Source organism: Neodiprion lecontei, chromosome 2 (assembly GCF_021901455.1).
Source record: "Neodiprion lecontei isolate iyNeoLeco1 chromosome 2, iyNeoLeco1.1, whole genome shotgun sequence".
In the NCBI taxonomy this organism is placed as follows: domain Eukaryota; kingdom Metazoa; phylum Arthropoda; class Insecta; order Hymenoptera; family Diprionidae; genus Neodiprion; species Neodiprion lecontei.
Genome location: NC_060261.1, coordinates 15828843 through 15851619, shown reverse-complemented (window position 1 = coordinate 15851619; position 22777 = coordinate 15828843). Strand labels below are relative to the sequence as shown.

At 35.2% G+C, this 22777-nt stretch overlaps 1 protein-coding gene across 11 annotated transcripts in view; it reads left to right on the top strand.

Annotated features, from left to right (window-relative positions):
- LOC107217046 (CUGBP Elav-like family member 2) overlaps nt 1-22777 on the top strand; it is a 373474-nt gene that overhangs the window by 341482 nt on the left and 9215 nt on the right. For 3 of the 11 annotated variants that reach the window (XM_046730073.1, XM_046730070.1, XM_046730078.1), the window contains exons 7-15: nt 923-1054; nt 3405-3678; nt 7860-7949; nt 8782-8823; nt 11412-11441; nt 13666-13788; nt 16784-17023; nt 17265-17407; nt 21070-22541. In XM_046730073.1, coding sequence (XP_046586029.1) covers nt 923-1054; nt 3405-3678; nt 7860-7949; nt 8782-8823; nt 11412-11441; nt 13666-13788; nt 16784-17023; nt 17265-17392 — 1059 coding nt within the window. In that variant the 3' untranslated portion in view covers nt 17393-17407; nt 21070-22541. Of the gene's footprint in view, nt 1-922; nt 1055-3404; nt 3679-7859; nt 7950-8781; nt 8824-11411; nt 11442-13665; nt 13789-16783; nt 17024-17264; nt 17408-21069; nt 22542-22777 lie in introns of those variants that run through there. The other 8 variants (XM_046730074.1, XM_046730071.1, XM_046730072.1 and 5 more) reach the window with 8 other exon arrangements.

Below are 22777 nucleotides of genomic sequence, written 5' to 3'. Positions count from 1 at the left end.
AGAATTGTGAAATATTTCTTGTGCTGTGAAAAAATGAGCTTTGAAAGCACAGCGATTTGAGACACAAGTGTTTTCGGATATTGATTCATGCACTGCAGGCATCCCAGATCTGGCATCAATTTTTCATACTTACAATTTTTATCAGCGAAATACAAATCCAGGTTGAAAATCATGCGGAGGGCCATTTGGGAATGAAAATTTGGCGAAAGGTCCATACCCGTTGTCACTGTTGTATGCGAGTAAATGGAATAGTGGAGTTCAATCTTCTCATGATTGGCTGCAGGCTGATTCTATAGTACGTCAAACCATTTACTGCATGAAGAAAGTAATCTAGAAATACGAACATTTCTAACGCACAGTGATCGATGAGATTCTAACTTCGATTGGAACGCGGAAACTTGTTATCTGAATCCAGATCTTCGAAATAATCCAGTCTGGTGCATTCTAAGTCTGAAATCCCACTTGCTCTTTTTTGATTTTTTAAAATCTTCCATGCACGGTTAGAGGAGCGTTGGCGAAGTGGGAGTGTATTATGCATTTATTTATACGCATCTCGTCGAGTGTTATACATAGCGTCTGGATGCGAAGACGTTGTAGGATTCTGGCTACTTCTGCTGCTCAGCTTGTTTCTTCGAAGCAATTCAGAAGCAGACACCATTTTAATATCATGAATATTTCCAGTAACAGAAGCACGAAAGGAAAAGACGAAGTTTCGTCTCGCGTGTAACTCGAGCGTAAAATGATTAACCGGCATGATTGCATTTTCGATTGCCATTTTTCCACCCGACTATGCAATGTCGTACTTTTCCGTCTTCTTCACCTCCGTTCTCGAACCCGCTGTTTCATCTGCATCTGAAGCCAACCCCTGTATATTCTGACAATAACAAATACAATACAAAACATTTATCTCCTCTCGTTTCAGGGATGCTCGTCACCATTGGTTGTGAAGTTCGCTGACACGCAGAAAGAGAAGGATCAGAAGAGGATGCAGCAGATACAGGCCAACCTCTGGAACCTTGCTGGTGTCAACATGGCTCCTCACTACCTCACGACTGTGAGTATCGAATGCCACTGCAGTAGCTTTATTCCTGGCTTTCGAATCCTTTTCCAAGACAAAGAGATGTTGAACTCTAAGTTACTGATCTTTGTCAAAAAATGAAACCCCTGATTCCCAGTCAAATTCTTTTCCCAAGAAAGTTTTGCTGTCATTACCATGAAAAGATCCGATCGCTAAGTCTGTCATCAAAAAAACCAGTGACTCTCATCAAAACTACCGACACATCACCAGTAACCATCAAGTTTATCGTTGCAACGATTTAAACCTTTTGGTTTGGCTGCTTGTCTTACTGTGCATGGTGACAGTGATAAACACGCTGTGAAATAGTTGTTCGAGACTCAAATCCCTCTGGAACAAACCTAAACAAAAGGATGCAGACTGTCCTACAAAGTCTGAGGTGGAAACTACAACGACGGAAGAAGAAACGGAACTTCCAATCGACTTGATGCGGTAGTAGCGGCCATTTTGCAGTCGTTACCAGTCCAGGAATTCAGTTCTCTATCGCGAAACGTTTTTGTTCCTCATGATCATGGTTTTCCTCCTTTTGATAACAGAAGTTTTCAAGCTTCCCACAGTCGCTGATTGAAAGGACCTCTTCCTCAATGTCCAGTCCAGATCCTTTTGAAGGAACTTTTGGCATCCTCACATTTCCGAACTTAAACCGTACAGCTAATTAAGCGACGATGCAGGGGGAATTTCAGCAGCATGTACTTCTTCCTGCAACATCGATGTCAAAGCACTTAGAGGGACTCGGGCTTTTCCAATGACAAGAGGAAAGGCCAGGGAGCCAGCAAAGAGGAAACGTGGAGTCAAGAAACCTGGGCGAAACAAAATTCTGCGTAATTAATTACTTCGTCAAACGAAATTATCGGCGGAATGATTTCGTCCCTGAGAATATCGTCGACTCGGTTCGACGCTGAAGCCATGCAGCGAACTCTACCCTCGCGCTTTTTAATAACTAAATTACCTTTCAGCTTCTCCTACCGACCGATGGAACTACATATTCGCTTTTTTTTAAATTAACCATCATTCTCTTACAACCCGCCAGACTCGTTTTCTGACCTGCTTTTCATCTCTTTCTCTTTATTTGCAAATTTTCCCTAAATACGTTTCGAAATTTTTGTAATTCAGTTCAGAAACTTGAAACTATCCAATCAAAACTATTTCAACCTGTTATTGGTAAATGAAAATAGAGAGCAGACTCGTATTTTTCAAATCGGATATTTGACTAATATTTTTTCTCTTGTAATTTCACCGTTTTCTCCGGATACCAAACAATTATTTAAAACATTTGATTTCACTGAAATTTTACTGAAGACGAAGTTTTTTTTTCGTTTTTTTTTCAACGATTTGAGCACTGGTTTATTTCTTTGTAATTCCAAAGTTATTATTTTATCGCTATTTTGTTTTTTTGTTAATTGAGCATTAGTCATGCCAAATTTAACCTTAGCTTTACCCTTTTGAAAAAATATAACTGCGGATGTTCTTGACGTAAAAAATCGACGCTGAAAAACCACTGTGAAAAAACACGTACTAATGTGCTTCAGAACTGTATTCAACTTCAGTATCAAGGTCAACGTCTATTTTTGTTTTGAGCAGAACTTAATGTAATCAACTTTTTGAAGCTCAAACAAAAAATGTTCTTTATTGTGACTCCACACAATTTGAACGTGCTTGTTCATCACAAGTTAGTGGAACTTGAAGTGATGTGCTTTCCGCGATTGAAAAAAAAACCCATATGTTTCGAAGATGCTTTTCGAACCTGAGTAAAAATTTTAGGTGAATCTGCCGTGAGTAAAAAAATAAACACGCACATACTTTAACAAAAGACCATGGATTTTAAGTTATGTTCTTGTTTAACGTGCCTTCGAAATTCAAATTCCAAACCAGTGAAAATTGCAAATGCCTGAAAATAGTATATTGTGTAACAAGGAGGCAAACCCGGTCTTTTCGGGTCGAGCTTAAGTTTGCAATGGAAGTCGAACGTGAGCCTAATACGAATATTGCAAATGTGCGAGGTGAAAAGACCGTCGCCTCCTTGTCGCAGACGATTATTTATATAACAAGAGTATGTTACGCGTTTCTTCACGAAACACGATATTGAGGTTAGGTTAGAGGTTAGGGTTGCGCAACTTCAGATTTGTTCGCCGCAGCGCATGCGCGCAGTGCAGAAAAGGCCACTTTCAACTCCTAGGACTCAGAAGTGGTCTTTACAGTACTCCGCACATGCGCATTCACAGGCTCACTCGACCGTCGTAGAAACGGCTACCTTGTGCACGGGAAACACGCGCGAAAAAATGCAGGTCAACATGCTCGCGTTGTATAAAACTATTTACCATCATTTCAGAACGAAACTCATTCGTTGGCGCCGGCCTCGCTCCAACTTCTGCAGCAGCTTCAAGCTTCTTCGAATCCTGGCACACCTGCAAACGCTGCGGCGAATGCCAACGCTCTGTCCAGTGTTCAGCACCAGCTTCTGCTTCAGCAGCATCTCGGTCTTGGGGGAGGAACGCCGGCACCCGCAGCGCCCCAAACTGTTCCCAGTCCGCCGGAAATCAACCCCGCCAATTTACAAGGCCTAGCGACGCTGGCGTCTCTTAGCAACTCGGCGGGTGAGTACGGTCAGTGCTCTCCAAATTTTATTATTTTATTTCCACACGGCTCGTAGAGAAGTTTCATGTTATTTGTTTCGAAATTTATTTTATAACGTCTCCCCAGTCGAGGATAAAATTAAGGAGTCATTTGTTAACTTTTTTTTTTCATTTGTAACTTTGATCAAGCAGTAAGGTGTATCAAAAAGGAACCATTTTGTTTGCTGATAACCCTAAAAACTTTGGTTTTGGTAGAAAGAAATATCCTCGCGCGGACCAAACTTTGTAGTTTAATGAGAAGCTGCCGCTCATTAGACATTTCAAATTACAACAGTCAATTAATTACCGCCTATGACGTACTTTTTGGGAGGAAAAGAACGTTTAGACCATTAGGATTGTACTTGAGGTTAAAAACAAACATCCAATGTTCAAATTTTTTTTTTTATACCACAATGAAAAAATTATGAACACTTTTGAGCTGAAATTTTTTTTCCCAACACCATCGTGTTCTACGTAACAATTCAGATCAATTCTATTTATAGTAATAGTTTTGCGACTTAAATCATATGTTCATAATTTTTTTTTTATAAACAATAGCAACTGTGCAATAAAAAAATTTGTTTATTGGATAAACATCTTGTTCTCAACTCATAATACAATCTTTGGGGTCTTAAAATTGTAAGGAGTGGCCGCAAAATAAGCCGACAAAAAAATATTTTTTTTACACACCCTATAAAGAAAATGTAATGGGTTCAAAAATTAACTATATAACGTTACTTGTATAAAAATATATCTTCATATAATATATGTGTCAGAAAAAGTGAATTTAGGTTTCATATAAGTTTTGCAATTTTCGTATAAAATATTTTGCAATACTCCGCTTCGCGTGTATACGAGCATAGTGACAAGTAAAAATTTTTTACCCATGAAATTTTAGCGCTGTTGTTGTTGTTCTTATTATTATTATTGTTGTTGTTGTTATTATTATTATTACATCACTAAGGCGACTCGCAAGTTCAGAGAAATACCAGGGTGTGTTCCAATTCCCAAATTAGCTTACGTTCCATTGTTTTCTGAGAACAAAGGTCGTAGAAATTATAATTTTTTTTTTTTTAGGATCATTTATCATGTTATTGTTGTATATTTTTTTAAATCTTCTGAACTTAACTGTCATGCAGGTTAATGATTTAAAATTTTTAATTTTGTACAATGTAGAGGTAAACGTGAAATCCAGTACAATATTGCTTAGAATTTCCAGCCAAATTTATTTTTCTCTAATAGCTGGGAAATTAAATATCTGAATAGAATAACTTTGAACGAATAACATAATTTTGAGAAAATTTAATGCTTTTCAATTTTTAAAACCGAATTTCGTATGAAATCAACTCACGTCATGCCAAAGGAAACGCAGGTCAAACTTTTCGCAAATATATGATAATTCGATTACTATGTATACGCTACTTAACCCTGGTGTTTAAACGCTTGAACTTGTCTACTGCGTGATGTTAAATTGTCGCGTCGAGTTATATAAGATTCGTCTGTCGAGCATATTATCAGGGTCAATGCGGATCACTTCGTTGCAAATTGTTTCTTATTTGATTATTTTCATCGCATGTATTATATAGCAGTTAGTTACTCCACTTAAGCGATCAAAAATGACGTAATAGTTAGTTACATTTATAGGACATGTGAGAAATTGATTTTTTTTTTTAATTCTCAAGCCTTGGAACAAAACTGGCAAATTCTGCAGACTGAATTATTTTGTATGACGGCGATGTTGAAATTTCATTACAATTGAAAAGCTTTACTGCTGATCACTGCCCGGGACAAATTATTGTGTTTTATCCGTTTTTTTTTTTTTTTTTTTTCTATCTTTGATGCAGGTTCCAGGGGATTTCTAGAGGAAGATTGAATTCCTCGGGGTGATACGAATTCGTAAATAGTTATAGACAATGAAAAACGATGTAACAATAAAGGATGCAGGCATATCAGATATTTTTGACGACCGCGTTAAACTCGAGACACCAAGTCGAAGAGATTAACGAGCGCATTTTTATCCGAAGTTTAACTAGCTTGACGGGATTCGCCTCCGTGAGCTTCAGCCACGGTAACTTTATAGCGTCTATTAGCTGCATCTAAGTCGGACGTTACGTCGAGGAGGAAACGTGTCCCGGGTTTTAGAGGCTTTGGACCTCAAGATTGGAGAAGGAATTAATGTCCCCAGCTTGTTTTTAAGGCATTCCGCGAGTTATCCTTCTCCGCCATTCACATTTTATAACTAAGATCTCATCTTGATGAGAAAACTGCAGCAATAAACTCAAAAACGAGGACATTCGACTAATCTTTGCCTTATGCAGGCCAACGGGTTCCAATTAAAATCGTTGCGTTAATAGGAGTCAGGAAATTTTACCATTTCTCGTATCACTCGAATTTTTACAGTTTGAATAATTTTCAGGAAAGAGAGCAATATAATAAAATAATAATTACAGATGAATTGGAAACAAGTAAAGGAAAAATTTGCTCAAGCGATCTCCAGAAAATCAAAAAAGACGATTATTTTGAAATCATGGTTATCGGATTCATTATGAAACGTTTCTTTAATCGTGGCTGAAATTTTATATTCGTGTAGTATTTCAATTTGAGAGTCCACCATTTTTTTTTTTTTTTCTTTAACTCGTGTCTTCATCATGCATTTGGCTAGAATTAGTGTTGATTTTGAGTGTAAAACTATTTTTATTGAACGGATATTTAGAAATTTGATCGATTGTCGAATTAGAATATTAGTTGTTGGGTATTAACACATGTTTATGTATGCGGAAGACGGGAGACTAACGTTTTTCAGGGGCGGACTTTAAGTTCCAAATTTGAAAAGTTCCGATAGCGCCTAAATCCGAATTATTTGTTGGCGAAATTTGAAGTAAAAAAATAAAAATTTCACAAAACAACAAAGTTTCGACATGCAAGGTTTCGAAAAATCAAGTTACGATAGAGCAAAGTTCCGAAAAGTAAAGTATACTCACACAGTCGTGTAGTTTACTCAACGAGTGAGCGTAAAAAATCAGAAAAAGCGGAAATCAGAATGACCAGAATTCCAAACGTAAAAATATCGAGAATCCAGAACAAAGAAAGATCAAACTGGTGAAATTCGATGTTTCGGATTTTAAAATTTTTTCCTTCTTGCATTTTCGGAACTTTGACTTGGAGTTGGGCCCTTCCAGCATTTTATCCTTCAGGAATTTTGAGCATCGAGTTTCGGACCATTCTCGTCACAGTTTGATTTGTTTACTTTAAATTACATCTCCATAAAAAAATCGGAATTTGGCGATTCCGGAACTTTTCAAATTCGGAATTTTAACCAGGCTCCGTCTTTCGTTACTATTAATCATCGTTTGCCAGTTCATCGACACTTTTATTCGAATCCTACCGCGATGTCACAAATTTATTAGCACAACTTGATAACGTTCAGCGCTATGGGCTGAAAACCTCGAGCACTAATTTTTGGGTCATAACTCTGATTGTTGATTGTTTTTTTTTTTTCTTTTTTTTCCGTCAATTCCAATCATTCCCAACGCTCTGTACAACTTTTAATCAACGATTGAAACACGCACATCTACACGCTGAATTTCATTAGATTTTATCAATCGGGGGGAAGGCAATTTATTGTCCAAGGATCGTTGACGTCGGGTTAATTAGAGCAATTCATCCTTTATACGGTAGATCACTCTGCAAGGGAGCAGAGCGAGGGGTTGATTAATTAACTACCGGCTTACGATACATTGAAGTAGGCGAAGAACGGCGGTTTCGGGTTTTTCGAAATTTTTCTAAACCACATCACCACTCATTACACGTCGGACATTTCGTGTCAAATCAACCGATTTCTACCCTCACCGTTTTCGATTTCGCCGAAACATTTTTAAGTGATTGTTGCATCTCTAATACAGTCAATAAAATTTTTTTGTATTATTGTATAAAATCACCTTTGAGTTGCAAATATTTCAGCATTTTCAAAATTTTACCTGCTTCGAAATTCTTGGTAAATTCTGAAGAATTTCTTGTTTTGTTTAGACGTTTTTAAGATTGATGAAAAAATTTTGTTGATTTGGAATGGAATTCCGTATACGTGCATCAATATTTACACTGAATGTTACAACAGTGATAAGAACTGAAAAAGCCACTCGACTAATTCAAAGTATCCCTGTGTTTTTCAACAGGGGCTGGAGTGTCACCGATGAGTATGCAAAACCTCGTAACTCTGGCTGCCATGACAGGCGGAAACGGAAACCTCCAAGTCTCTCCAAACAGTGAGTGAAAAAAAAGAATCACAGTCCTTTAACTTCACCCTTCGAGTCTCCTCCTCCACACCCTCGCCAAATCCAAAATTTCACAATCCTTGCTTCTGTAGACATTTTTTTATTCTTTATGTAATCCAAAATTAATACTCAATCACTTTGAAATGACTTTATTATTTATTTTTTTTTTGAATGTGTAAATATTCGCGTTAGTAAAAAATTTGCATATACAATACTTTCTATACACATCAGCTGAAATTCCTGATAGTTGAGCTTAACTTTTAATTAAAGCTCAGAAACAAAGAATATTGAAAAAAGTAATCGAACCAGAACATTTTTTTTTTTTTTTCTGCAAACATCATTATCGCTGTTATTATTACCATAGTTGCTATTATTGTTATTACAATTATTATTGTTATTATTAATTTATTGCATGCAGTATTTCTGTCGCTTTTGCTTTAACGTTGTTACAATATGCAAATGGTATAGTAAAATACCATGTTCACCTCACAGATGTGTAACACGTACGACGTACGTACGTACGCGATAACGGTTAAATCGATCGACAAAGGATAAAAATAAATCGGTACAGGCTCTGTAAAAACTTGCAACATTTTGGTTTTTTCCTTCTCACTGTTTGTGCTCTCCGTTTACCGTTCTTCATTACCACACGAAGAGTACTAAGATTGTTGTAGAAAATTTGACGCGCGTTTTGCGTGAAAAATGCAATCTGGTATCTACAAGGGAATTTTACGAGACTGACTCTTGAATCTCATGAAAAATTTTCCACCACTAAACATCGACGCATGCTGATATACAATTATTGTGGTTGCGTGTGTTTCAGCGCTCAGCGGGTTGGCAAATTCAACTGCAGGTATGTCGCTATGTACGTGTCGCACTGCCTGGTATAGTATTAACCATTACTAAACTAGATTTAATTGATAACCCAATTAGCGAAGCATTGACTAACGACGGTTTGATTTCTGTATCGCTTATTATTATTATCATCATTATTATTATCGTTGTTATTATTACTGTTGTTGTTGTCGTTGTTATAATTATTATTATTGTCAGTATTTTGCTAATGGCGGCTGCGTCAGATTGCAAACTGCAATTATTCTCACTCCAACGCGTCTATAACGAATAACGGACTACCCCGAGTACCGATCAATGGCGTCTGTTATCGACCTTACAATTTTATATGCATTTCTCGGTTTGTGTATGTTAAAAGAGAAAAAAACATTTCGCACCTTGCACATTGCGAAAAGCAATGTTTCGGTCGAAGCGAAGTTCACGACTTGCGAGGAAGAAACTGTAACCGATTGAACCTCGTCGATACTTTGAGATATTTATAGAGGACGTGATTATATTTTTTATTGGTTTCGTTGTAGCAGAAAATGGGACCTTTTGTACAGGAAAACTTTGTACCGAACTTTGAGGGTGTAATGTACATTCTATCGTACGATGCATTAACCGTAGAATTGGTATAAAATAACTTAATTAGTGGGTTCGGTTTCGCAGTTTTAGTATTCAGTTGGCAAAAGCTCCTCCGTTGTGATTTAAGTGCGCTGTTGGACGGCATAATAAGACTCTCGTTCACCTCCAGCGTCGCTTAACTTACAATTTAACGCTTATATATACATATATATATATACATACATACACACATGCATACACATACGTACATACATACATACAGAACTAACGCAGCATGTAAATGGGTGATTCTGCATCAATACTCGCAGTTTTTTATCTCGTACATGTTTATTTTATTGTTCTCGCAACAATGTCCATAAGATTTAATAATTGTTTGACTATTGAACTTGGTGTGATTAAAAAAAAAAAAAATAGGGGAGAGGGAGAAACTCTGACTTGCAAATCTTTAGTTATCTGGCCCACAGTAACAGTGAGCAATATTGCAAACACATTGCAGCAATGTAAGTTTGCAGAGTTTGAAATATTTCAGATATATTTCAAAAATTCACATTACAAGGTTCAAAATATTGCAAACACATTGCTGTACTTTAATTCCACTATATTTGAAATATTACAGAAACATTGCAGCAACGTAATTTCGCAAAATTTGAAATATTGCAGTCACATTGCAAAAAGGTACCCACATACTTTGCAAGGTTTGCTCCAAATTTGGTTTTCGCGGTTATAAGAATTGACAATACATTATGTAGCAAATGAACTCCGCAGGACTCGCATACATAGTTCGTACGAAGTAGATCAACACAACTTTGCGATATTCCGATAAAATCTCTATTGAAATCAGAAAATTGATTGCTGTTGTAATTGTCTCAATATTTCTGCAAATCGGACGTTGCACATAGAACACGTATGATTGTACCGCGATTTCAATGGCAAATCCGCAACCTCTACGGCCGGCTGCAACGCGAAACTTGCACATTACGTATAGATATGGCTAATTGGACGGCCCTCGAAAGTTTACAACAATTAATATCCCGCTGCAAATAATGAACCCCGTATCTATGAACAACACCCCATCCCATCTCAACCCCCGTATCAAATACGTCTCTAACTCGTGGAAGGATTGTGTATTACACACAATGCATATATTTATTATTATTTTATACATATATACTTACATGTATTGTGTGTGTATAAATTATTACCTATACATATATATATATATATATATATACGCATAGATAATAAATACAAATGTATTCATAATACATATCGAGCAATATTGTCAATACATAAATTTACATCTAAAGTGCATATTACATTATACCTAGTGGTATTTCAGCGGTTATAAAAACCGAATACATAACCATATTTTTTACGGCTATAACGTAACAAACATGACGCGAAATATTGACCGATGGAATTATGTTTACGGGATAATTATTATCGCTCACCCTATGATATTATGTATTAAAGTGTTGGAATAATGAATGAGACATTTTTTTTTTTTTTTTTCAAATAATAACGACTCGTCTTATTTTATCGGTCTACTCGAGGATACTTTGAATTAGATTATCGCACCCCGAAGGTGTTGAAGCAACAAAAAGTGTGCGTTTAACCATTAACACGTTGTATTCACGTTCGTAAAATTTTATGTGCATCTTAATAACATAAAACTTCTAGTGGACGGTTTCCAACATCTTCGATGCGAAATAAATAATAAAAATAAAAATAACAACTAGACAGCCAATCGTCAATATCTTCAGTTTTCACATTATTCTTTATTTGTTTTAGATTCTAGTTTTTCATCTCGATTCTCATATCGCTTGGCAAACATTTTAGTTTTCGAACATCTTTAGAATTTTTTTTTTTTTTTTTTTTTTTTCCGAAAGTCGAAATTATTTTTAAACCGTCCGTCATCGGTGCCTATAAAAATATTCAACATATACCCACTAATCTAGGCTTAAAAAATATACAACGTCAACCTAGATATAAATATAATTATATTTTAACGACTTGTTATATGTTTTCCGGATATAGCTGCGCTACTTGGAAAGACGGGAAGTACAGGTGAGAAGAAGTAGTACTTTGATTGTGTACCGAAATATAGTTACACGTCGAATGCATATCAACGTTATCAAGTCTATTTGTATTTTATACGTAGTGCAGCATGGGAACGGTGCATTGCACATGAAATATTTTCTGCATTGCAATTTTTATTTCGTGTTATTCTTTTTTTTTTTTTTTTTTTTTTCAATTACAGTTAATCCAAAGCTTACTGTAGTTTAATTATCATGTATTATATGCATATACGTAAACTTTGGTATTGTGCTAATCTTTTTTTTTCTTCTCATCGGTGTTGCTAATTTATACGTAAATTACACGTTTTAATATAATCTTATACGTTATATTAAACTAAAAAAAAAATTATATTAAACAAATTAGTAGAGGTGTTCTAAACCTTATTTCTAAGTTGTTTTTGACGACACTTACTTATTCTTATAGTTTTATTTTTGTTTTTTTTTTATCTTCTCGTTCTCACACATTAGTTAATCCCGCTAAGCAAATTGCTCGAAAATCAGTAATCACACGGAGAATTATTCAACTAGTCCAATGTGTTTTTTTTTTTTGCTCTCTCTCCTTCAATTGGGATAAAAATATTGTTCCTGCTTGAATTAATATTACGGTCTTTTTCAAAGATAAGCGTATTATGAAATATTAATAACAATTTTGTAAATCTTTTGGAGAGTTTGAAAATGTTTATTTCTTGTACGTTTTTAAAAAATGTTATCTCACTATTTTATTTTTTAATCTCGATTTTGTTTTTTTTTTTTTTTTTTTTTTTGATTAATTGTTTTTGTCTTTTGTATTCATATTCAGCGCACGTGAAATAATTTCCATTCAAAATTTGTTCATTTCAAAGACTTGAGAGATTAATTTAAGGTCTGAGTAAATTTTTGAATTTATTTTTTGCTGTCAATTCCTTACTAAACGAGAATACACGAGCAACTTTTATTTTGTTAACACGATAGCAAAAATCATACCCATACTTACCCGCACAATTGCCACGCTTTTAATATTCTACAATAACCCACTGCCATATAATTACAGTCTGAATAATTTATACACATAGCCACCGATAATTCGCCTGCTGCAATTTAAAGTTGAACGAAAATAGCGCCAAGTAACATTGCGCCGGCAATTAATTTCTAAACGAAATCCTCCATAAAATATATATCACCGTCTTGAATCCGCAGCAGACTGGCTATACTTAGCATGTAACTTAAAAAATCAATTGATTCGTACGATTTCGCAGCAATTTCTTACTCGACTCGAAAGTTTATTTACTTTTCGTATACCTAACGCCTGCAGACCGTTTGATCCACAATTAAGTTCTCCATTATCAACGCGTTGCTGCGGCCATTTTACATAACAATCGTTCTAAACTACAGCTGCAATAATTGACTCGCTAGTTATTGGTAATCTAAATATTGCGCCGCGGAACAAATCATTCGCTGTTTCCAATCCAATCTATCTCTTTATACAATTCACCTTCTGTTTATTCTAATCTGACGGGAATTCGTATATATTCGCCACAGTCTTGTTTTCATAACTTTCAAAGATCAGTTATAGGTCACGTATACTTTGATTTTGTGTATTTATGTATTTATATATATACTTATAAACGTGTGGTTCTGGTTTTTTAGTTTCTACTGTTATGACTACATATTGTGATTTAGTTTTGTTCAAATCACTGCACAAATCGCTGCTTTCGTTTTATGTTTTACGTAGATCGCATAGACGAATGATCTTCCTTTGTTTCTTTCAATATTTCTTCCCTGGTGTTTTAAACGAGGGTCTTATTTGGATAAGCAGAAAAAACATTTTGAAATCTCGTTGAAAAGTTTGAAAATCTTAAAAATGGAACCTGATTTGTCATTTTCAAATAGAGGTGAACAGAAAGGGTTTAAGAATGTTTCATCGGGTTTTCGTTTGTTGGCAGAAAATAAACTTGAGCTTCTTTTGTGCCAAAATTATAAAAATGAAACAGAAAAGAAATCGAACATTTTTGCATGAACAATTGTTTCGTAAACGCCAATATTACGTAAATAAGGTAATACGTAATTTCCCAATTCTCATAATTATTTTATGTATATGAAAAATATTTTACATTTTGTTCACACATTTTGTGTTTTTTAAAACATTCTTCGAACAGAAATCTCACCCTGATTAGTTTTGGTATTTGCAAATAAGTCTAAACAAAAAAAATTCTAACTAATATACGTTATTCCAGGGTCGACGGGAGGCAACTTGAGTCCTGTGACGTCATTAGCGCTAAACTCCTTGACAGGAGCACCTCTGAACGGCCTCCAGGATTCCCTGACAAACGCTTATTCCAGCTTGCAGCAATACGCAGGTCAGTTGCATTATTTTTAATGCAAGCGATAACAGTTTAAGTTTGGAAAACGCTTGTTTGATCAATATTAAGTAATGTTATCGAACACAGCTAACCATAATATTTAAAAAAAAAAATGTATGTCTCTTCAAATCGATATAAGACTCATCTTATAATAATGAAAATGATAGAATAATACATGCATTCCGAGATCTGATGAGAATATTTCGAATTAAAGCTCTCATTGGAAAGACAACGGTGACAGTGGAAAAGAAAGAGTTGCATAGTGAGTAATTTCATCAAATGACCGTAGTTGCCATTATTTTTTTTCCTCTCATTTCTTATTTTCTTTTTTTACGCCTACGTCGTCGCAACTTGTCGTCATCTTTATTTTTGCCTGACGCGATTGAATTTATTATTTTATTTCATACATGGCTTTTTTTTTTTTTACATTCTAATTTTCATGTGTGAGCTAGAGTTATTAGTGAAATGTGTAGTACAAATACCGTTCAAACAAATTTTCGATTGGACATATTTTAAAGGAAATTAGTTTCCCCATGCCGTATTAGTAATAATCCCGGGAAATATTTTTCCCAAATCTAATGTAAAAATAAGCGAATTTGGCCACCTGCTGAAAATAGACAAAACAAACCATTTCTCAACGAATGACGTGCGCGTTGCGAAATTGTAAACCATTTTTCCACTGGACAACAAAAAGTGTTCTTGCCCACTAATGTAGCAAATATCCTCCATACAGTGGCGCCCTCTACCACCCGTCTCGTGAATGTGTCTCACAAATAGCGGCAGCTTCTTCATTGTGCTCAAGATGTCAGCGCCGTCAATCGGGGTCACGGTCACGATCTTACATACAGGTTGGAAACTCTGGTGGTTGAAGCACCGGCCATTTCGCGTAGTGACCACGAGTGTCGCTGCTATCGAGGGATTCAGACTGTGCGAGAGAGACGGAAACAGGTTCTTGACCGTCCGTGGTCTTGAAACCTGTTTCCGTCTCTCTCACACAGCCTGAATCCCTCGATAGCAGCGACACTCGTGTTCACTAGGCGAAACGTAAGAGGACACCCCCACCATTGAAATTTCGAGCGAGTTTCCAGACCTGTATGTAAGACCGTGTTTGAGGTTATACAATTTTCGTGTACTCATTGGCTGCATTTTTTCTCCTGCATTATATTCAAGTGTTTTCTTGCGGTGAAAAAAAATGCTTCGGATGAGGGACTTGGAGGTATACTTCACTCCCGACTAAAATCTTAGACGCGGCTAAGAATATCAAAAATAATCTGATTCCGGAAAAATCCCGAGAAAAATATGAGGCAGCGTATAATCATTTCTTGGCGTGGAAAAAACAAAAATATTTCCGATTATCTACTAAAGTAAATAATGTACGGAAATAACGTGAAATTAAAAAAAAAAAAAAAAAAAACGGTCCGCATAAGTTGCAGTTAAAAATGACTCAGAATAACAAAATAAATAACTAAATAAAATGCCGGAAATAAAAATGAATTATAGAAATACAGAGAATGAAGTAGAATATAAAACACAAATTTATTATTCTTCTGTACAAGAATTGAGATTGTTGTAAAGTTTAATTTTGAAAAGAAACTCGGGTTTTTTTTTTATCTTCAATCTAAATTTGCTCTGCCTCCTGCATGCCACCCCCCGCAACTGTCCCTAACTTCCCTCTCGCTCCCACCGCTAACTCGTCGTGTATCTTGTTATTTTTTACTATAACAGATAATTAATTAAGAAATGCGGCCGATCGCCTAATTTTACATTTGTATTGAGAAAAATATTTTGTCTAACTCGTGGGCAATGACGATTCTGAGTACGTGTGATATCCGACTAACTTCATGCTCACTCACAACCAGAATCGTCACTTTTGCTTACTCGCTGCGCAATATATTATAATGATCTACCTAGATCTGAGTTATTGATCAACATCATTTCCAACCATCGATTTCTTGATTTATGTATCTCGATGTTCTAGAAATAATTTTGTCATTCAGCCACAGTCAAGGTATCTTCGATATTCTGAATATTTTTTTTCTCGGTTAGATAGAGTCGAAGGTTTTTCTTTTTTTTTTCTTTTTTACGAGGCATGGAGTTCGACCAAGTGACAAAATGTTGACATCGGAATTAGATTTTTGTTTCCGCGTTTTCTTTCGTCGACTTTAGAAGATTAAATTTGATTAATTTCTGCATAATAACGACTTACTGTGTCAAACCAGAATTTGATACAACTTGACTCGACGAGTGACATACAAATTATACTCTAGACACTGCGGCGCCGATCTTGTGACGCGCAAAGATACATTTACTGAAAACCTAGCCAGGCACTTGGGCCAAAAGTGTGACAGTGATCGATTCGTAGAAAAAATATCTAACAAGTTTAAACAGATGTTGGATAAACGCATTTGTGAAACAGCCGATGCATTGACTATACTTATGATATACGACTTTTTCTTAAAAAAAAAAAAAAAAAAAAAACAATAAACAAATCACTAAGTTAAAAAGCCAAGCAGTTGTGTAATTTTTCTGACTCTTACTTTATTATGTGTGTATGAATAATCATAGTGATTTTAATAATAATAATAAAAATAATAATAATGCATATAAAAATTTTCTCGTTAGTAATTTTCAGCATGTGATAATATTATTTGTTTGATACCTCATTCGGCTGGTTGATAGTTATGATTATGGTGTAATAGCTAATCAGCACGCTTCGCAAGATTAAAGAGCGAATCTGGAATGAAAGAAATTTTTCGTCATAGTAGGTCAAAAACGAGATTTTACGCCCGCACCCTGATCTTGAAATTCCGTTTTATGCCTACCCGGGACGAAAAATATTGCTTGCATCACGGACATGACACTGCACACCCTCATGCAATCACACCGACTTACGTGCAGCGGATCGCACTAGGGTGTAAAACGTTACGCCCTTGATACGAAAATAGCTATTCTTCAGCATTTTCCAACCCTTTAACCGTTTTTCATTTTCCAGGGTTTCCGGCATTCACCGGCGCCGCTGCAGCTGCGGCCGCCGCGGCAGCGGCAGCTCAGAATTCCACTTCCGGTCCCGCCGGGAAACAGATCGAAGGCCCTGAGGGAGGAAACCTATTCATTTACCACCTTCCCCAAGAATTTAGCGATACCGATCTCGCATCTACTTTTCTACCGTTCGGCAACGTTGTTTCGGCGAAAGTTTTCATTGACAAGCAGACAAACCTGAGCAAATGTTTCGGTAAGTTCCATATTTAGATTTAAAACTCGTTTCTCTCGTAATCTTTTGCTCCCGATCGATTCTCCGCAACGAAACTAAAACTTGGCACATTTCACGGCACTTTCTGATGCCTGATTCACGCGGACTCAGCCGGAAGCGATCAGCTGATCGCTCCAACAGGCGCCATGTTTGCCAGGGTTGCTACAAAGCGGGAAGGTTTGAATCGCCCGATGTGAATGATAACAATTACTGTTAATTTCAGGCTTCGTGTCCTACGACAACGCGGCGAGTGCCCAGGCGGCCATTCAGGCGATGAACGGCTTCCAGATCGGCACCAAGCGACTTAAAGTACAGCTGAAACGGTCGAAGGAAGCGTCGAGGCCTTACTAACCGTCGTCGATTATCGTAGGTACCTTCCGCTACAACACAAATCACCCATCAAAACACGAGAAAAATATCGGAACAAGTCCCGAGCCATTAACGACAACTTTCTAAAAGAAAATTCTGACTGAACAATCAATATAGTAACAAGCAAACGCTTACAGAATCATTTTAGGTTAACTTTGAAAAGGTTGAAGCGAACGGAAAGAAATATTTTCATCAATTCATCTGGCGGGAAATTTTTCGTGAGACTTCTCAGGCCATTTCGCTTTTGCAAAAATGAAAAAAAAAGATCACAATCAGATAACCACGAAACGTTGAAATTAGTTGCAATGGAAATTTCAAAAAATTCGAAAATATTCTGAGATCATTTGGCTTTACGTTATTCTCAAACTTTTGCGAATCGGAGAGGAAAATTTCCGCCAGAGTCTGCATTTTTCTTTTACGGTTTTCAATACGCATGTTCAATTCATAATATTTCAATTCATGTTAATCGTGAAAAATGACCAAATTTTTCATTTTCTACTCCTTTCGTTTAAAATCATCTTTGAATTTATCAAAGATGTTGAGAATTTTACCTGTTTACAAAAGCGGTATATCAATAAAAAAAATTGAAACATTGCAAAGCTGAAAATAAACACGCGAGTTGTATTGTATGAGTGGGGAAACATCTTCTGGACTTCCATCTCGTTATTTTACTTCTCATATCTTATACTATTAGCCGGTATAAACTCTGGGTTTAGAATAGTCTAGTACGTTTCCAAAGACATTATTTATTATACATGGTAAATTATTTTTCCAAACCCGTAGAAATATTTACAGTTGTATAGCTAATCCCTTTTATCTCCTAAATGATATTAGTCATCGTTTGTACGAAAAACGAACTAGGGAAATTACAAACCGTATTATCGTTGCTGTGATATATCAGAGACAATTAATAGAACTTTATTAGAATCGAGGTCGTTAGGATATATATGTATTTATATATAAATGTTCAATTATCATAAAGAAAATCTCTTCAATTTCTAAATTCGAATTTTTTTTTTTCTCATTTTTGGTTTCCTGATTTTTAAAACGCAACAGACGCTATTTTTGTCTAATTAGTATTTGAATAAATTGCGAATAAATTTACATGCGCGTTTACGATTATTTAAAACTTTTTACACGCGTGAAGATATTGTTATTTTATAAATATTTACATAAACGTTTAATATAATACTCGTTACATGCATTACGCATAAAAACAGAACAGTTTTCATTTTATGCTGAATATATACGTATATTGTATATACATTTAGCATGCACACGAATTCACATTATATACATGTAACATTATACGTATGATTTTTCGTTCTTCAATGTTGATTTGTTGAATTCTTTTTGTCTTTTTGTAAATTACGTATATATATATATATATATATTTTTTTTTTCTTCCCATACAAAGACACATACAGTTTTTTTTTTTTTTTTTGTAACGTTTAACTGTATTATGTCGTAGTTGCGTGTCGTCATTAACGTTTTCTTAAGAGCTTAATTTATCACGCTCTTAAAATGTGTGGAGAACTTCATGTACCTATAAAGTGATATGCACTTAGTTATGTCACCTTTGTACAAAGTATTATTATCATTACTATTATTTTCACAGCTTTATCTTTGTATTCTTTTATTTGCTCATTAATTTTTTTCCTCTTTCTCTCGATAAATAACGCGTACTAGTCCTGAAATAATTTTTACCAATGATTTGTTGTTATTTACTTTTTATTTTGTTTCCGTTTTATCGTTGACAATTTTCTCACCCTTCGTGCCAACAAAGCTTGAGTTCCTGCGAATCATACACGTAATACGAATATTCATGCATCACACTTTATCATGACACGCTCGTTACCAAATTATATAAAAATCAAAGGAAATGTGCGTACATACTACATATATATACATCTACATTATCAGATTATGATTGATAATAATTATGCACTAGTTCTTGACGGAATGAGCTTAAAAAGTACGTTATTGGCTCGAATACTCGTTATAATTCAAGTATGTAAAATTATTTATTTATTTCATATTTACACTGCAGATTATTTAATATTATATAAATATACATATTTATATATGTATATATTTATTTAATGTATTCTTATAATATATATATATATATATTATTATTATGTATAATATATATATATATATATATATATATATTGAAAGTGAAGAAAAGGAGAGAGATGAAAAAAACACCATTCCTCCCTGCATAACTGTACCTATAATACGCCTTGCGAGTATTCTCGCAGTTGAAAACCATACAATATTTATGCCATTATATGGAAGATGTTATACATACGCAGGTAACATCTTGAATTGAAGGGAAAACTCGCAAGGCTTTGATATCTGTGTTCTAACTTAATACGTGCTTTCAGTGTTTTATATTTCGGCTCGTTTTAGGAGCTAGTGCACTGCCATGCGGCATAATATCAGAGTACAAACTCAAAAGACTGTTTGTTATATACACTTGTCACGTGATTATTATCGTTATTCTTATTATTATTTCTACTACTACTGTTTTTATTATCATCATTATTCTTACTATTATTGTATTATTATGTTATTTTCTTTCACCTAACGGGTTAATTAATTACGCTGTGAAGCTTTATTAGTTAGAACTAACACCGTCAAACGGAGGGGTGGTGTTGGACCACGGACATCGCCCATCAAAGGACCAAAAACTTGCAATTCGTCTATTTTTATTGTCGAAGAGTATCGAATGAGAAAAGTCTTAAAATCATACCATATTGGGATCCAACATGCCAGAGTACGCTATCTTTTGGCAAAAGACTATCAACTCAGAATCACGCAATCGTATTTAACATTTAAAGGGTTTTCTTGCCACTTTTTTCGACGTCATTCAACTTATTGTCACGAAATCAAAGCAAAGATAACTGCGGAAAATTTTTCTGCGATTCTGTGATGACGGCGAAGTAATTAACTCAAAACGAACAGCTTTTCATTCGACCCTATTTTATCGGATCCCGATACCTTTTCGATATTTTCTCTCAAAGCGAGAGTTTTGAAGATGGTGCGATGCCTTGCAAGAGTACCTCTCAAATTTAAATCCAACGCGCGAGCCGTTCTCATCGTCACTGATCTTTCACAACTCGCGAAATAGCATTGAAAATTACAATATAACAAATCTCTTTATATCTCCATCGACAAAAAATTGAATCATCGAGTAATTTCTTCGTTTTACACTTCGGTACATTGGATAAAAATCGTCGACCATCCGACGATCGCGAGCTGTTATTTTGGCGAGAATTTCATCAACTTCCGAACGTCAATTCACGTCGAATAAAGTCGAACAGTATTCTGTAGAAACGAGGGAACATGTGCACCGAGTTCCGATAGATTCGAGCGATTATTCGAATCGTTATTCAGTTTCAAAGGTTCGTGAGAGGTCCCGTATTTCAGCACGGAAGTCCAACATGGCGGCTGCACCAGGTGTCAGCTGACGCCTCAAAGGCGTGCGCTTCTTTATCCTGATAAATTAAATGAATGAAATTCTTGCGGCTGCGAGGCGGTTTTACAAATTTTCGTGAAAGATCGGAGAATTTTTGGGCCGGCTCGGAGCGGAGGTAAGGTTGTTTATTCAGTGTGGTGGTGACTAACATGTCCGCGTGTTGTTTGTGTGCCAGCAGGTGGCCTGTGACCATGTGACCATGTGACCATATATTCGACCGGAGTCGCCGCGCCATGTCCGTCTCAGTCAGTCACGATCAGTTTCTCAGTCAGTCTCGTATATGTGTCGGTGCCTATACATAATATATATATATATGTATATATATACACGCAATCACATACGCACACATACACAAAACCCTCAAAAACCTATACATATATATATATATATATATATATCGAAACTCGCTCTCATCGTCCCTCGCTCGATATATGAATTCATTTTAATAACTCGTTCCCACCTTTTCCATATTCCAAAGTCCCAAATTCACCCACATTGTAACAACTTGCACTTCACCATGCACCTGTCACCCTCGCCATTATATTATTATGTAGTTAATTATTCGAGTGATAGATGAAGAATACACATTTCTGTTTGGTATGATTGTTCGTGTAATATTATCGCTGTAAAATAAAACGAGGTACTAAATCCGCAGTTAAATGCGCAATTATGAGGAAACGTGAGCGAAGTGAGAAAAATTGAAATGAAAAAATATAAAAGTATCCTCTTTTTCGGTATATCATAGGATATCATTATAAATGATCCTAATCTTTTTCTACAAAACTTGCATATTTGTACGTGCATATACGTATATACGTGTATAAACAAATTTTTATATATAAATAGTACGTGTGTTTATGAATGTTATTCTGCACGAAACGCGGATTAAAAAAAATTTTTTCGCACAACTACACTGAAAACAAACTACAAAACAGATAACGTGTAATATAATATTGATTATGTTCGTTGTAAATATGTGTGGTTATTATATACGCGAGGAAAATACGTACATATTCGAAACGATGTACGAGAAACGAATACTAAACACACACACACGCATACACAAAATGTTACGAGCATTATTATTACACAATTACTGTTAAACATGCATGAAATTATGTGTACACCGTTATTATAAACTACGACTGGAAATTTATTTTTATCAAGTTAATATCGGAATTGAATATTTTTGGGGTCGAAGGGGGAAGAAAAAAGGGAAGATTTACCTGTACGTCTTTGTATCGTACGGTAACGAAAACGACAAAACGATGTCTGTGTATATAATATTTATCCATATACAGTTTAATTTGTTCCCGTTCAATGATTGATTATGTATGAAGAGGCGTGGACGAAAATTAACAATAGTGATGACAAATTAATGAAGAAAAAATTGTTATTGTGTATACATTGCATATATACGTATAACCAATGCACAAAAATACACAACATGTATATGCGTGTGATTGCAAAGCGGCACTCGGATATCTCGTTCTAACATTTGTATACAAAGGAAACGAAATAAAAAAAAAGGAAAAGAATAAATAGATAAATGGAAATCATCGTGCATTAATGATTTCGAGAGTAAAAAAAAAAAAATAAAATGATTTAAATACATGTGTGTGTGTGTGTGTGTGAGTGTGCGCGCGTGTGTGTATATATATATACATACACGCACACATTCATATAATATATAATATATATAATATATATATATATATATATATATATATATATATATATATATATATATATATATATATATATATATATATATATATATATATATATATATATATATATACACGTATACATATGTTATGTAATAAAATTAATACACGTATAAGAGACACTTTTTTGTAAAGACTTTGTATAAGATTGTACCA